General features: G+C 41.9%; 1 protein-coding gene across 11 annotated transcripts in view; it reads left to right on the top strand.

Moving 5' to 3' along the window:
- MYO5A (myosin VA) overlaps positions 1 to 12,156 on the top strand; it is a 91,518-nt gene that overhangs the window by 28,852 nt on the left and 50,510 nt on the right. For all 11 annotated transcript variants that reach the window (XM_026855768.1, XM_026855762.1, XM_026855765.1 and 8 more), the window contains exons 5-9: positions 3,869 to 4,025; positions 7,465 to 7,608; positions 8,836 to 8,917; positions 10,406 to 10,513; positions 10,993 to 11,099. In XM_026855768.1, the coding sequence (XP_026711569.1) occupies positions 3,869 to 4,025; positions 7,465 to 7,608; positions 8,836 to 8,917; positions 10,406 to 10,513; positions 10,993 to 11,099 (598 nt within the window). The remainder of the gene's footprint in view (positions 1 to 3,868; positions 4,026 to 7,464; positions 7,609 to 8,835; positions 8,918 to 10,405; positions 10,514 to 10,992; positions 11,100 to 12,156) is intronic.

Raw genomic sequence — 12,156 nt, 5'->3', positions numbered from 1 at the left:
TGTAATGCTGTTCTGTATGCAGGATGTGATCGTTACCCACCTTTGGGTGAAAGAGGACTCCTCCACCTTCTCGTCTCCCAGCTTGCTTTCCCTCATTTCTCTTTGCAAAAGCATAATTAAAATGTTCCCTCCATTTCAATAGTAATCTTAATTTTAAAATCATCTAATTATGTCCTTTATTCAGAGAAAAAGCCCCAAGAAGATGAAATATTGCACAGATAATGGATTGTGGCATCAGGCAGCAAAGTGGTGTCACACATAACGCTGTTGCCCTACTTACTTGTTTCATTGGCTGAAAGTTTTAATTATAGATTTTTTTTCTGACTGGTGACATGTTAAGTGCTCAGAATGTTAGGGCAAAGGTTGGGGGCTAATGATTTAACTAAAAATAACTCCAAAGGTGTTATTTATAGCTGAGAAAGAACTCGGGGTGTTGTTACATATGTTTTCTGGGGAATTTTTTTTCCATTGTTTTGGGTTTAGTTTTGTTATTTTGTGGTTTTAATGCAGCCTGATGGTTACCATTTCATTTGGCATATGCAGAGGTTATATTTCAGATGGACCGTTGCTTGTACCGAACCATTAAAAGTAATTCTCACCACTTTTCATGCAATATCCAAGTTGTTTCGGTTCAATTTTACTTGTTGTTTTCTTTTTTTAATGTGGCATTTCGTTTCTTTAAAGTTTGATGACATAAAAGGAGCCCTCTGCTGAGCTGGCACAGCTGCTTGTCAGGACTACCCCACCCTTCTCCTTGAAAGACTAAGCATCTTGCTGCCTGTGGTAGGACATCCATACACCGAGTCCTCCCTGGGGTCGTGGCAATAACAGCTCATCCCCTGCTGATGTTGTATTTGGGGGGGCGGTTGTGTGACACTCTCCTTTCTTCTCCTCCTTCACATGCTGAGTGTGATCTTGGGCGTTTTGTTGTGTTTTCCTTTCTCTCTGCCAAAAAGCAGAAAGAATGATGTGCTAGAAGATGGTCACTCCAGTGTGTTAAAGCTGAACAATGGACTAATGTACTTTTGAAGACAAGAGTGGCTCTGAGCGCGGATGGAGCGCTGGCAGGGCAACGCGAGAGCGCTCTCCTGCAGTCAGTGAGTGAGCCCTTTGTTTCTCATTGATGGCTGTAGCTGCTGCAAACACAAATATTCGTTGCAGAAGGAGTTGCAGCAATGTTTTCAGCTCGCACAGAGCCAGCCGTGTCTTGAAGAGCGTGTGTGTATGTGTACTTACACAGTAATATAACAATGAATCCCTTAGTCCTGAGCATGAGGGCTAAGGAGGAGGGTATGTCTTCCTGTCTTATGTCGTGGGGGAAGGAAACTCTTGGCTAATTAGCAACGATGTTCTTAAGGAGAAATTATTTCAACCTAATTTTTTTTCATTACTGGCTTTGAAAACATGGAGCTCCCTCGTCTGCCGTGCTCTGAAGAGCCTGATGTTTCCTACCACTCCTCAGGAAACAGGGACTGCAAAACCAGCAGGCACTTTCCGTGCTCTCACACATGTCCTTTAGGATGTGACAGTTAGAATGAGACACCGTCATTTTGATGTCCCTCTCTTGGCAACAGAGTTTTTTGTTGACAGTTTTGTCAGAAGTCTTGTGCTGAGGCTGCATTACTTTGTTTTCTGAAAGTCTGTCTGTATTTTGGGAACTAAGCTAAAAATAAGCTTAATCATCAGAGGATATATTTCATAGGGCTTGAGCTTCCTGAGTCTTCATATATTTAATGATATTTAATACATGAAATGGAGCTGGTGACCTGCAAATGAAAAGCTTGTTATGTTGTTGTCCATCTTCTGTGTGAGGCAGCTCCTGACATCAGACCAGAAGTTTCATGTTTTAGAATGGTATGAGTTGTTTTTTTCTATTTGAAAGAGCACAGGAGGAATAAAAGAGAGAGCAATGCCAGACCTATGAAGAAATTATTCCCTGACTCACTGCAGGAACTGTGTGAGAGGAAAATTGTTTATTACCAGTTATGCCATTTAAGCCTAGATGTCCCGCTTTTGGTTGGACTTCTCCCGCATCCTCCCGCTGCGCTTTTTGACCATGAGCATCCATATACCTCGTGCCTCCTCCTGGCGTGCGGAGCTCCAGGCTGTCCCTCCTGCACGTCTGTCTACTGCTGGTGGCCTCTGGGAGGGGGAATGGGGAAGAAGCAAGAGTGTTTCTTCTCTTCCCAGCTGGAAATCTTAATTGCTACTGCAAGACATCCCAGGCACCACAGACCTCTCTGAGGAGCACGTGCAGCAGGCTCGGTGGCTGCTGTAATAAGAGATCGCATCAACGGGTGTTTTCATTTTCCTGTGGCCCAGGCTGGTATCTCTGGCAGTTCAGTCTTTGTAACCTGGACTACACACAACCTGGTATCGAGCTGAACAGTTATGGTTTCCCACAACTTCCCCACTGAGACCTGACAGCTTGGTGTATGTGAATGTGTGAACTGTGCTGTAGGTCATTCACACCTATCGCATGTGTTAAATGGAAGTTGAGAACATAAAATTAGGTTGCTTTGATCTTCTTAACACTTTCCTATTAAATTTAAATCATCACTCAAGACGGTTCAAGTAATTTCCTTGGACCAAAATATGGTGAGTCTGGCTTCAACTGACGCCTTCATTTGGTTAAATGAATCTCAGCTCGGGTCTCCCGGAGATGTGTATCATAACCAGAGGGTCCTTTAACCTACGTCTTTGTGCAACAGAAAGTAGGTGCTGGAGTTGTGCTCTTATCTGGGGGCTTGGTGATGTTTTTGAAGATGGGTAACAGCTTGAGAGTAACAATGTGATCTGTAATTTAGCTTCATAATTCCATCAGCAGCTTTTATTTTTTTGACCATCTCAGAAATAGAACCCTAGATCTTCTGGAGGACCTTTAGGCTACAGAAACTGAAAATAGTTTTTAAATGCGTATTTCTCTGCTCGCCCTGCACAGCATTTACCAATGGCTTCCATGAGGTGTTTGGAGGCCTCGCAGCCTGGGTATGTGCTGCCTGAATGTGTGCATGCCTGAAATTTCATTCACAGTTACTGTGGTGCGAGTGCAGCCTAGGCTGGGCCTTGGTTCTACTTTGTGTGTTCCAGCCGCAGGTCTGCAAAGCTTTGGGATAAAATTTTATCCCTTCTTTCCCCAGTATGTAAGATAGAGTTAAGCTCACTCAGATCGTAGGAGTATTTTGAAAAAATATTATTCATTTTAACTTTTTTTTTTTTCCTTTGGAAATACACTGTATAAAGCCTGTATGGTCTTTATTTTAAAAAGATTCCGGCTACCTAAATGCTAATTTTTATCCTTGTTATTTTATAAGTGTGTTTATTAGTCATACAGTGGGGTTTATGGATAGAGCCCTCTTTGAGATGAGAGAAAATTGTTCTAGTAGCAAATAGAGATTATTTTAAATTAGAAGAGTTTTTCATATTCAGAACAATTCTGGGAAGAGCTGGTGATTGCATCAGAAGGATGAAAAGTTTCTGTTCCCGACTTGCTGTTATCTGTAAGATGGCATTAATGATCTTTACCAATGGGCGCTGATACTTTAGTGGAGCACTGTACCACAGACTCTGGATGGAAGTACCTGCAGGAGCACGTCGTGAATAGTGGTAACGGGTACTTTACTGTAGCCAGGTTCTCTAGAGCGGCTCTGCTGGGCTGTCACGGCAGCATCAGCCCTGACTGAGCATCCTGGGTGCAGGCAATCAGCCGTGCAGGCAGCTTGGGCACCAGCAGCCTCGTTCCTGCCACATGCATTTACATGAGGCTGTATTGCTAACATTTATACTGGAAGGGTTGTTGCCAAGTTGGGGACACAGAAAATAAGTCCTCGAGAGAATAGCTGGTAATTAACATATCTTTGTGTTTCAGAGATGAGCGAAATCAGTCAATCATTGTCAGTGGGGAATCTGGAGCTGGAAAGACCGTCTCTGCTAAGTATGCCATGAGGTACTTTGCCACGGTCAGTGGATCTGCCAGTGAAGCCAATGTTGAGGAGAAAGTCTTGGCTTCCAACCCCATCATGGAGGTAAGAGAGCTAATCCCCACCCTCCAGCTGCAGTCATTATTCTGGGCCTAACATAAGCATTCAGTAGAGAGAGCAATCCATCCTTTTTTTCAAGGATCAGAGCACCTAGAATAAATTTTTTTTTACATTTTTGGTTTTAATCCATTTACCAGGAGGTGCTTTAGGCATATTTTTAAGTAGTATTTATGAAAGACTGAGAGAAGACAAGCAGTGGTGTTTTGGTATTATGTATTTCATATAACAAAGTAATTTTATACGAATACTGCTTTAAATCTGTTCAGCTTTGTTACGCTGGTAGTTCCCAGACTGCTGACCAAATGCAAGCACAGAAGACTGATTTTGTGTATGAAATTCCAAAGAGGATTGAAACTTCTGGTCTTACCCACCGAACATGTGCATCACACGGTGGGGACAGGTAGATTATACTTTAAAGGGAGGAGAGTTGTTGAATAAAGCAAATGCTCAGTTTTAGGAAATCCAGTTAGGGAAGGTAGAGAAAGTTACATGAGGTGCACACAATTTCTTTTGGAGGGTAAAAACACAGCAAAAGATGTAATTTTGCTATAATGAGCTCAGACTAATGTTTCAGTTTGGAAATTTGTGTAACTAACTGTAGTCAAGTCCCAGAGCCATTGGGTTGGGAGCACAGGTGCTGGCAGTCGACTGTGAGATAACGTGTGCGGTTCCCTCCAGACCAGGAGATGCTGTAGTTCCGATGCCATGGCCGAGAAGAAAACATTTCTTAGGCTCATCTGATTTTTTTTTGTGTGTGTGTGTGTGTGTCTTTGCCTGTGTGTGTAGATTCAAGTTGTAGCTGAGGTTAAGGAACTACGTTAAGAAATGATTCATCACAGAGAAGCAGTCTTGGGGGAACTCCTTGAGAGAAGTAGCACTGTCTGCAGGCACACACATGCCTATGGACACCCTAAGAAAACGTTTGGGACAACTGATGTCTTGGTAGATGTTTAGCACCTCTGGGCAATAGTTTGAAGTATTAGTGGATAGACATGAGTAAATGGATTGTCCAGTGAAATGCGAAATGCAAATTCCTGCCGTTGTTTTCTTTCTCAGGTATTTTTTAAAATGAACTGTGTTTTATTCCTTCTTTCCTCGTGGCATGAGTTCATGATACTCAGACTATAGCTGCCCCATCACAGTTGTGTGTGTTCTGTCACAAGGTAATGGTGCCTGGTTTGTGGTGCTGTGTGGTGTTTTGAAGCTGTTTTGTGGGGTACAACAAGCTGTGCTGTGCTGGGCAGCGGGCTCTGCTGTCGAGGCAGCCAGATGTGCAGTGACGGGAGGAAGCTGGGGGAGCTGAGCCTCGCCTTGAGCTGCACCTACCCCAGCGGGGCAGCCTGGCCCTGAGGAGCACTGGCAGCTCCGCAGGGCTGAGCTGACCCCCGAGCACTCCTTTCGCTGCTCCAGCGTTTGCCGTGTCCTACCACCCTTGGCCACGTGGAGACTGGTGCACGGCGAACAGGACTGGGGGTGCCAAACGCCCCTGCTGCCTTCACGGAGCTGGTTCCTGGGGCCAGGCAGGTGGCTGCATCCCCGCTGCCCGTCTGCGAAGCGACAGCTACGGCAGGAGACTGCGGGATGGCTCTGAGCTTGCTGTTCGTGTGCTGGGTGAAATACAAACAGGTTTCCCCGCGCCCCTTTCTTTGGTCTCAAAACCTGAACTAAACGTCCTTCTCTCTCACTCCTTGGACGCCACCTCCCCATCAGTGACCATCAGCTCACTACTAATTTTCTGATTTAATTACCAAAGCAAAGAATTTTAGATTGAGGACTAGAAATGAACTTTCCATCCACACATTTTTTTAATCCACCAAAAATCAATGGTGGTGCTTTATTTTTATTTTCTAGGGATAACAACTATTTCATGAACCTGGATATACCTATAATTTCAATTACTTCAAGCATCGTTATAATCGGGCAAACGTTATCCTTTTAGCTTCAAACACTTGAACTTTAAATAAGCTTTAGAGTGAGCGTTGAGACAGACTCTAGGATAGCAAAATTATTTTTCCGAACTCTTCAGTTGATAAATCAGCAGAAACACAAATTAACCCATGTAGAGTAGGAAGAAAATGAGTAATTGAGTTTAGAAACAAGAAACTCCTCATTTGCTAAGTTGGTTGTAAAAAAGAAATAATCGTAGGAGCAGAAGGTAATTTTATTTTTTAATTTCTATTTGGACAACCTAAACCTCAGCGTTTCATGAGCTACTATCATTAGTGTTAGAATTTCACATCATCTTTGCCTACTAAATACTCCGTGATATCAAGTGACCACGATACATTTCTGGCAGCTATTTGAATAATTAGTTTTGTAGTTAATAACTACATACAGTTTTCCTATAGCAAATGTAGAAATGGTCAAGTCTTAAAGCACGTTTTTATATGCCATTGCCTCTGCCTCTCATTCTTTGTTACCCTGTACAGCTCTGTGAATTGTACAGCTTAGTGTGTCTCTGGTAAGCAATCTTACAATACCAAAGACATTCTTGACTGTTTTTATAATAATATACAAAGTAATAATTGGTTTCTGAAAACATTGTAATATTATATTGCTGCCAACACCTGCAATTTGAAATTTGAAAATGCAAGAAATGCAGATCGAGCGTGTTCATTTTGCATGAATTCAGTATTTCTTGGAAGTGCAGAGATGCAGTTTGTCCGTGCATCCTTTGTAGCAGCTGTTCATCCGGTGCCCACTTGGACGCCTGCTCGGTCAGGCCTGCGTGCTGCTGCTCTAAAGGGCTTTCTGCAAGTCTAATCCCTGCTGCCCGTGCTGTGCCCAGCTAGCCCTCACGGATTCACTGGCCTTTTGTTTACAGATTTGGAATACCAATACCCAGCATTGCTACTTGCTCTCATTTGTTTTTCCCAAGTTTTATTTCAGTGCAGAGTCCCTGTGGATGGCTGTGTGGGGACTAGGGCATAGATACAACTCCGTGGTTTTTAGTTTTGGTGCGCTAGTTGGGTTCTTGGTAACATACACAGTGGCATGTGATAGGAGGCAGCGTGCTGTATCTGAATTACTCCAAATGCCATTCCTTTTGATACACAGATATCTTCAGGATTGTTTTGGAAGGTCAGTTACTGTATGATGTCTAAAACATGAGAAGAGAAAATGTTTTTCTTTGAAGTTCAGTGTGACGGGTTGACCCCGGCTGGATTCCAGGTGCCCACCAAAACCACTCTATCGCTCCCCTCCTCAGCTGGAGAGGGGAGAGGAAATAGAGGGTGGAGATAAGGACTGGGAGAGATCACTCACCGATTACCATCATGGGCAAAACTGACTCGATTTGGGGACATTAGTTTAATTTATTACCAATCAAATCAGAGTAGGATAATGAGAAATAAAACCACATCTTAAAACACCTTCTGATAATTTCTGAAAGCTGTTTGACCTTTACAATGTTCCCTTTTTTCAGTCTATTGGAAATGCCAAAACTACAAGGAATGACAACAGCAGTCGCTTTGGGAAATACATTGAAATTGGTTTTGATAAGAGGTATCGAATCATTGGTGCTAACATGAGAACTTACCTCTTGGAGAAATCAAGAGTGGTGTTTCAGGTAATACCGATGCGATCTTCTTACTGTATATTTACGTGACTATGCTAAAAGAAAGAAAAAAGCCATTGTTTGCTGATGTTAGTTACACTATTTCAGCCATCTCTGAGAAGTATTTGAGGTACAGTCTGTGTGGGGAGGGGGGAGAAGAGGAAAACCCAAGTGAGCTCTGCAGTATATCAATTGTTCATAGTTGTAAAACGGGTATGAAAAAGGCTGTGTATTCAAACATCAAATACCTCGAGCGCGCTACTAAATACGAGTTTGTGCTTACCGTAGTCTTATAGAATAGGGCTTCAAAGCCTGGAGAAACCACTCCTGCTCACGAAGAGCTCTGTTGTGGTTTGTGAAACTGCCATCTCAGCTCACTCTCAGTCTGTCGTTAAAATGCGCTGCTATCGCAACAATTACGGATGAGTCTCAACTGCCATTACTGAGGCAAAAGAGAGTATGTAATGTCATCTTTCTTGAAATCTCTTCGTTTCAGTATTTCATACTTGAACCAATCCACAACCTTTTTGTCTCCCACACTTCATCTTTCCCTGCCTTATAGTCTAGAGCTCAGTGAGAAGGGATTTATCCTTGACTGGCTGCCTAAAGGTATAAACCAAATAATTACAGTTAGCATTGTGTAGGGGCATTAGGTGAAGTACTGTTGTATATTTTAAAAACGAGAGGCTTTTGGCAAACGGTTTAGCTGGAAGAGAGTATTTTTTCTTTTTTCGTTTGTTTTGAAGTTATTAAATTTAGAGCGCTTCAGTTCAGAATTAGGTGTTGGTCATGAGTCATAACCTTTTGAGCTGTGTTTGTCCTTCATTTTAAAATTCCAGCTTTGCCCTGGGAAGAAAGATACTCCCTTCACCGGCTTATTATAAATGCTGAGGCAAATGGTATTAGTTATTTTTGGAAAAACGAAAAGCTTTTAAGTGTGATCATTTCACCCACCCATAGAATCCTGATCTATATTTAATAGTAATCCACAGTTCTGAAAAGTGAAATCATACATTTTTTTGAAGTGAAAATGTCTGCATGCTTCTTGCTGTTGAAAATGGATTGAATTAACCAAAAAGGAAATGCTAGATGCTGATTTATCTTTCCTTCTTCCGTGCGGCTTCTATGCTTTTAATGTAAGGCTAAAGAAAGCATTAAACATAGTAATTCTTTTCTACTTATGGATGTTTCTGGCACTTGTTAAGTTGTGAAAAATAATCAATTCCTTTCTTTTTAAAGGCAGAAGAGGAGAGAAATTATCACATCTTTTACCAACTTTGTGCCTCTGCAGCATTACCTGAGTTTAAAACTCTGCGATTAGGTATGAAATTCACATTCATTGTGTTGTGCAATTGCAGGTACAAAGCAGCTCTTCTGAGCTAAAACCAAAAGAAGAATTGCTGGCTTTTAAATTCTAAGCTTCTAAACCTTGAAATACTAAAATGTATTGGAAATAACTAAAATGGCAGGTCTCAGACTTTGTGTTTTTTAGATAAAACTAAAGTAACAGATTTGTTTATTCACCATACTCTAATACACTGCAGCTGTAATTGCTAGGATTTACCATGTCCTGGATTACAGAGTATCTCTCCAGTGGCAAGGGTGGAATTCTCTTCTTCTGGTCCTTTTAAACCTTTTTTTCATGGCTCCAGCTACTAGAGAGTTTTACCTTTTTGGTGTAAGCACCTGAAAAGCTTATTTTGCATCTGCATATCTTCTCTTGGACTGTTACCAACAATTACTTTACCATCTCTAATAACCTGGTGATCACAAAACTGATAAGTGAAATTTTTAATTTTTCAAATTAAAATGGTGGTAAAGGAAAGGTTGTTTTTTTTTAAACAGGAACTGGTACTTTGTAAAAGAAAGGCATGATGATGACGACCTTGGGACAGGCGATCACCTCATTGTTTTTAAAATGCAGTACAAATTTCAGCGCTGCTTTCAGATCATAAAAAGTTAGCTTCATAGTGGGAAAACTGCACAGCCTGTCAGTGACGATTTCTGAAATACTGTTCTGGTTTTAAAGTGTTTCTCTGCTCTTCTGCCCTATCCTGGCACATTTAAGATTCACATCTGCTGACACAGGAAAGAAAGGAACTGATGTAATTTTGACTAAAAAAGCCATTTGGCAGACTTCTCTTCCAGCAGTCTTGAAACTTTAGCAGATCAGAAGAGGAGTCTGTAAGTGCAGCTGGAAACGCGGCCACTGAAACTGTAGGAATTTACACAGTACTCAGGAGAGCTATTGCTCTCCCCGTGAAGCCCAGTGCTGTCCACAGAGTAGTGTGAAGCTATCAGTTCTCCAACCGCGACTTCTCAGCCAGAACGAATCACAGATACTCATAAGACTAAACCAGACCATAAATCAGAAACGGGAAAATGGGAGAGAATTTTTTTAATATCCTGATGCAATAATAGCATAATAATCTCTGCCCCATCATTTCAAAGTGCTGCTGTCAACTCTACACCTCCCACTTGGGTGGTTGGCTCAGACTTGGAGAATAATTGCTTCCAAAGTGATTATGCTACGGGTGTGGAAGTCTGAACCAAGGCTAGGTAGAGAATAGGCTTGAGGACCTGTTGTAGGAATACAGCAGGTAGCTTCAGAGAACTTAACTTCTACTGTTAAATCTTGAAAAAATTCTGCTCCAGAATAAGTGGGTTCTATGAGCCGGAAGGCAAAAATACACTGACATGTTTCAAATCATGGGTTCTGCCAAGAGCAACTTAATCATGACATGGCTTCACAGATGTGCTCTGAATTTCTGCAACAGTGTGTGTAAAAGATGTGTTTTTTCTCTTACAGGGAATGCAAATTACTTTCACTATACGAAGCAAGGTGGAAGCCCTGTGATTGATGGTGTGGATGATGCTAAGGAAATGGTAAACACCAGGCAGGCCTGCACTTTGCTAGGTAATTTGTAAAGCACAGTCATACCCCAGATCTGGTCTGCTAGCAAGTGTTTTCTACATTGTGTGTATTTTCTTCGTACGCTGCTGTGTTTAAAAACCAGGAGAGTTTGATAAACTTTGGGACTGAGATACTTTGACTGCATTAAGACCACCCTTAAGTTGCAGTGTAATCACAGATCTAGCGTAGGAAGAGAGGCATGATGTGAACACAAATGGTGGATTCCCTTGGTGTAGCATATACAGCGTTGAAGGTCCCTGACAAAGCACTTGGAAACAGCAAATTAAATAGTTCATTTGAATGGATTTTTTTTTTTTCCCATCTGGTTGTAAAATATCTTTAATAGAAGTGTAGCAAGCAGTATTGTCAAATGCCAAGGTCTCTGAAAAAAATGCACAGCGCCCACCGTTTTTCTCTTCTTAATACAATTTGTTTCTTTATTTCTCTCTCCATTAAAAGGCGTTTTATTCATAATTTTTCAGGGATTAGTGATTCCTACCAGATGGGAATTTTTCGAATCCTTGCTGGTATCCTTCACTTGGGCAACGTGGAGTTTGCTTCTCGGGATTCTGACAGCTGCACTATTCCTGTGAGTAGAAGATGAGCTGAAGGGTGTGGGTTCTGCTCTGACACTTCTGCTTGTTTGCAGGGACCTCTTCTGAAAAAGAGTAGCAATATAAAAACACAAGCAGTGTGTTTGTTTCTAATTTGTTAACGTTTTCGCAGTTCCTTTTGCAGATGGATTCAACTCTTCTCAGTTCAGAGGCTTTAGACAGTACTCTCTGTATTATAACAGTGGCTGCCTTAATTTAATTTCAAAACTGTAACTGATCTGTCCTAGAAAAGTCTACCAGGCAGACTAGCTTTGAAGTCCCGGGCAGGTGTCTAGATCTTTATATTCCTACATTAATACATTCCCTGCCCACAGTAAATGCTTGGCAGGATGAGTTTTTTCAATGTTAAATGCCAAAATGGCCTAAATAATTGCAAAGCAAATGCTTTGCAGAATCCTCTGGGCTGTCCAGACCTGAGCATAGGATATACAGATATGATTCATGTGACTCATCTAGGTGTTGTGGTTTTTATCAGTCCTTTTTACCTTTGTGGAGGTCAGCAGTGAGGACTGCATAGTCTGATCTGAAAAAAATTTCCTCATTCAGTGAGGACCAAGACTTCTTAGTGAAGTCCATATTCTGGAGGCGAGAAATAACAAAGATCTGGTTTGTCACTCTTCCTTGGATCCACGAGTGACCAGTTCCTCCTTTTGCCTTCCCTTGAATGTCCACTGCTGGACCACACAGCCTTCATCTTTCTCTCTCTTCAAATAGCAGCAACAGTTGCAGCGTTTGGTTTTTTTTCTCATTTTACTGTCAGTTGCTTTCTCAAGGATCTGCAGTCGCCGTTTCTGGAGCTGAGACAACAGGTCGTCACCAGGCCACAGATGATGAGTGTGCCTATGCACTGTGTGTCTGTGGGATCTAATGGATAGCTGCTGTGAAACCACAGCAATAGTCTGGCTCCTTGGTGTGTCTTAAAAAGGTTTTCACTACAAAGAAAGTGTCATTTAATGATCACATGTAGAAAGCTGATGAGCCCCAGGACATGATGAGCTAGCCTGTGTTGTAATGGGTATCTCCAGTGCAGGA

The sequence above is a fragment of the Athene cunicularia genome (assembly GCF_003259725.1).
Source record: "Athene cunicularia isolate RWA chromosome 10 unlocalized genomic scaffold, athCun1 chr10_part1, whole genome shotgun sequence".
NCBI lineage: Eukaryota > Metazoa > Chordata > Aves > Strigiformes > Strigidae > Athene > Athene cunicularia.
Note: the sequence above shows the minus strand (reverse complement) of the source record. Positions and strands in the feature narration are given on the sequence as shown.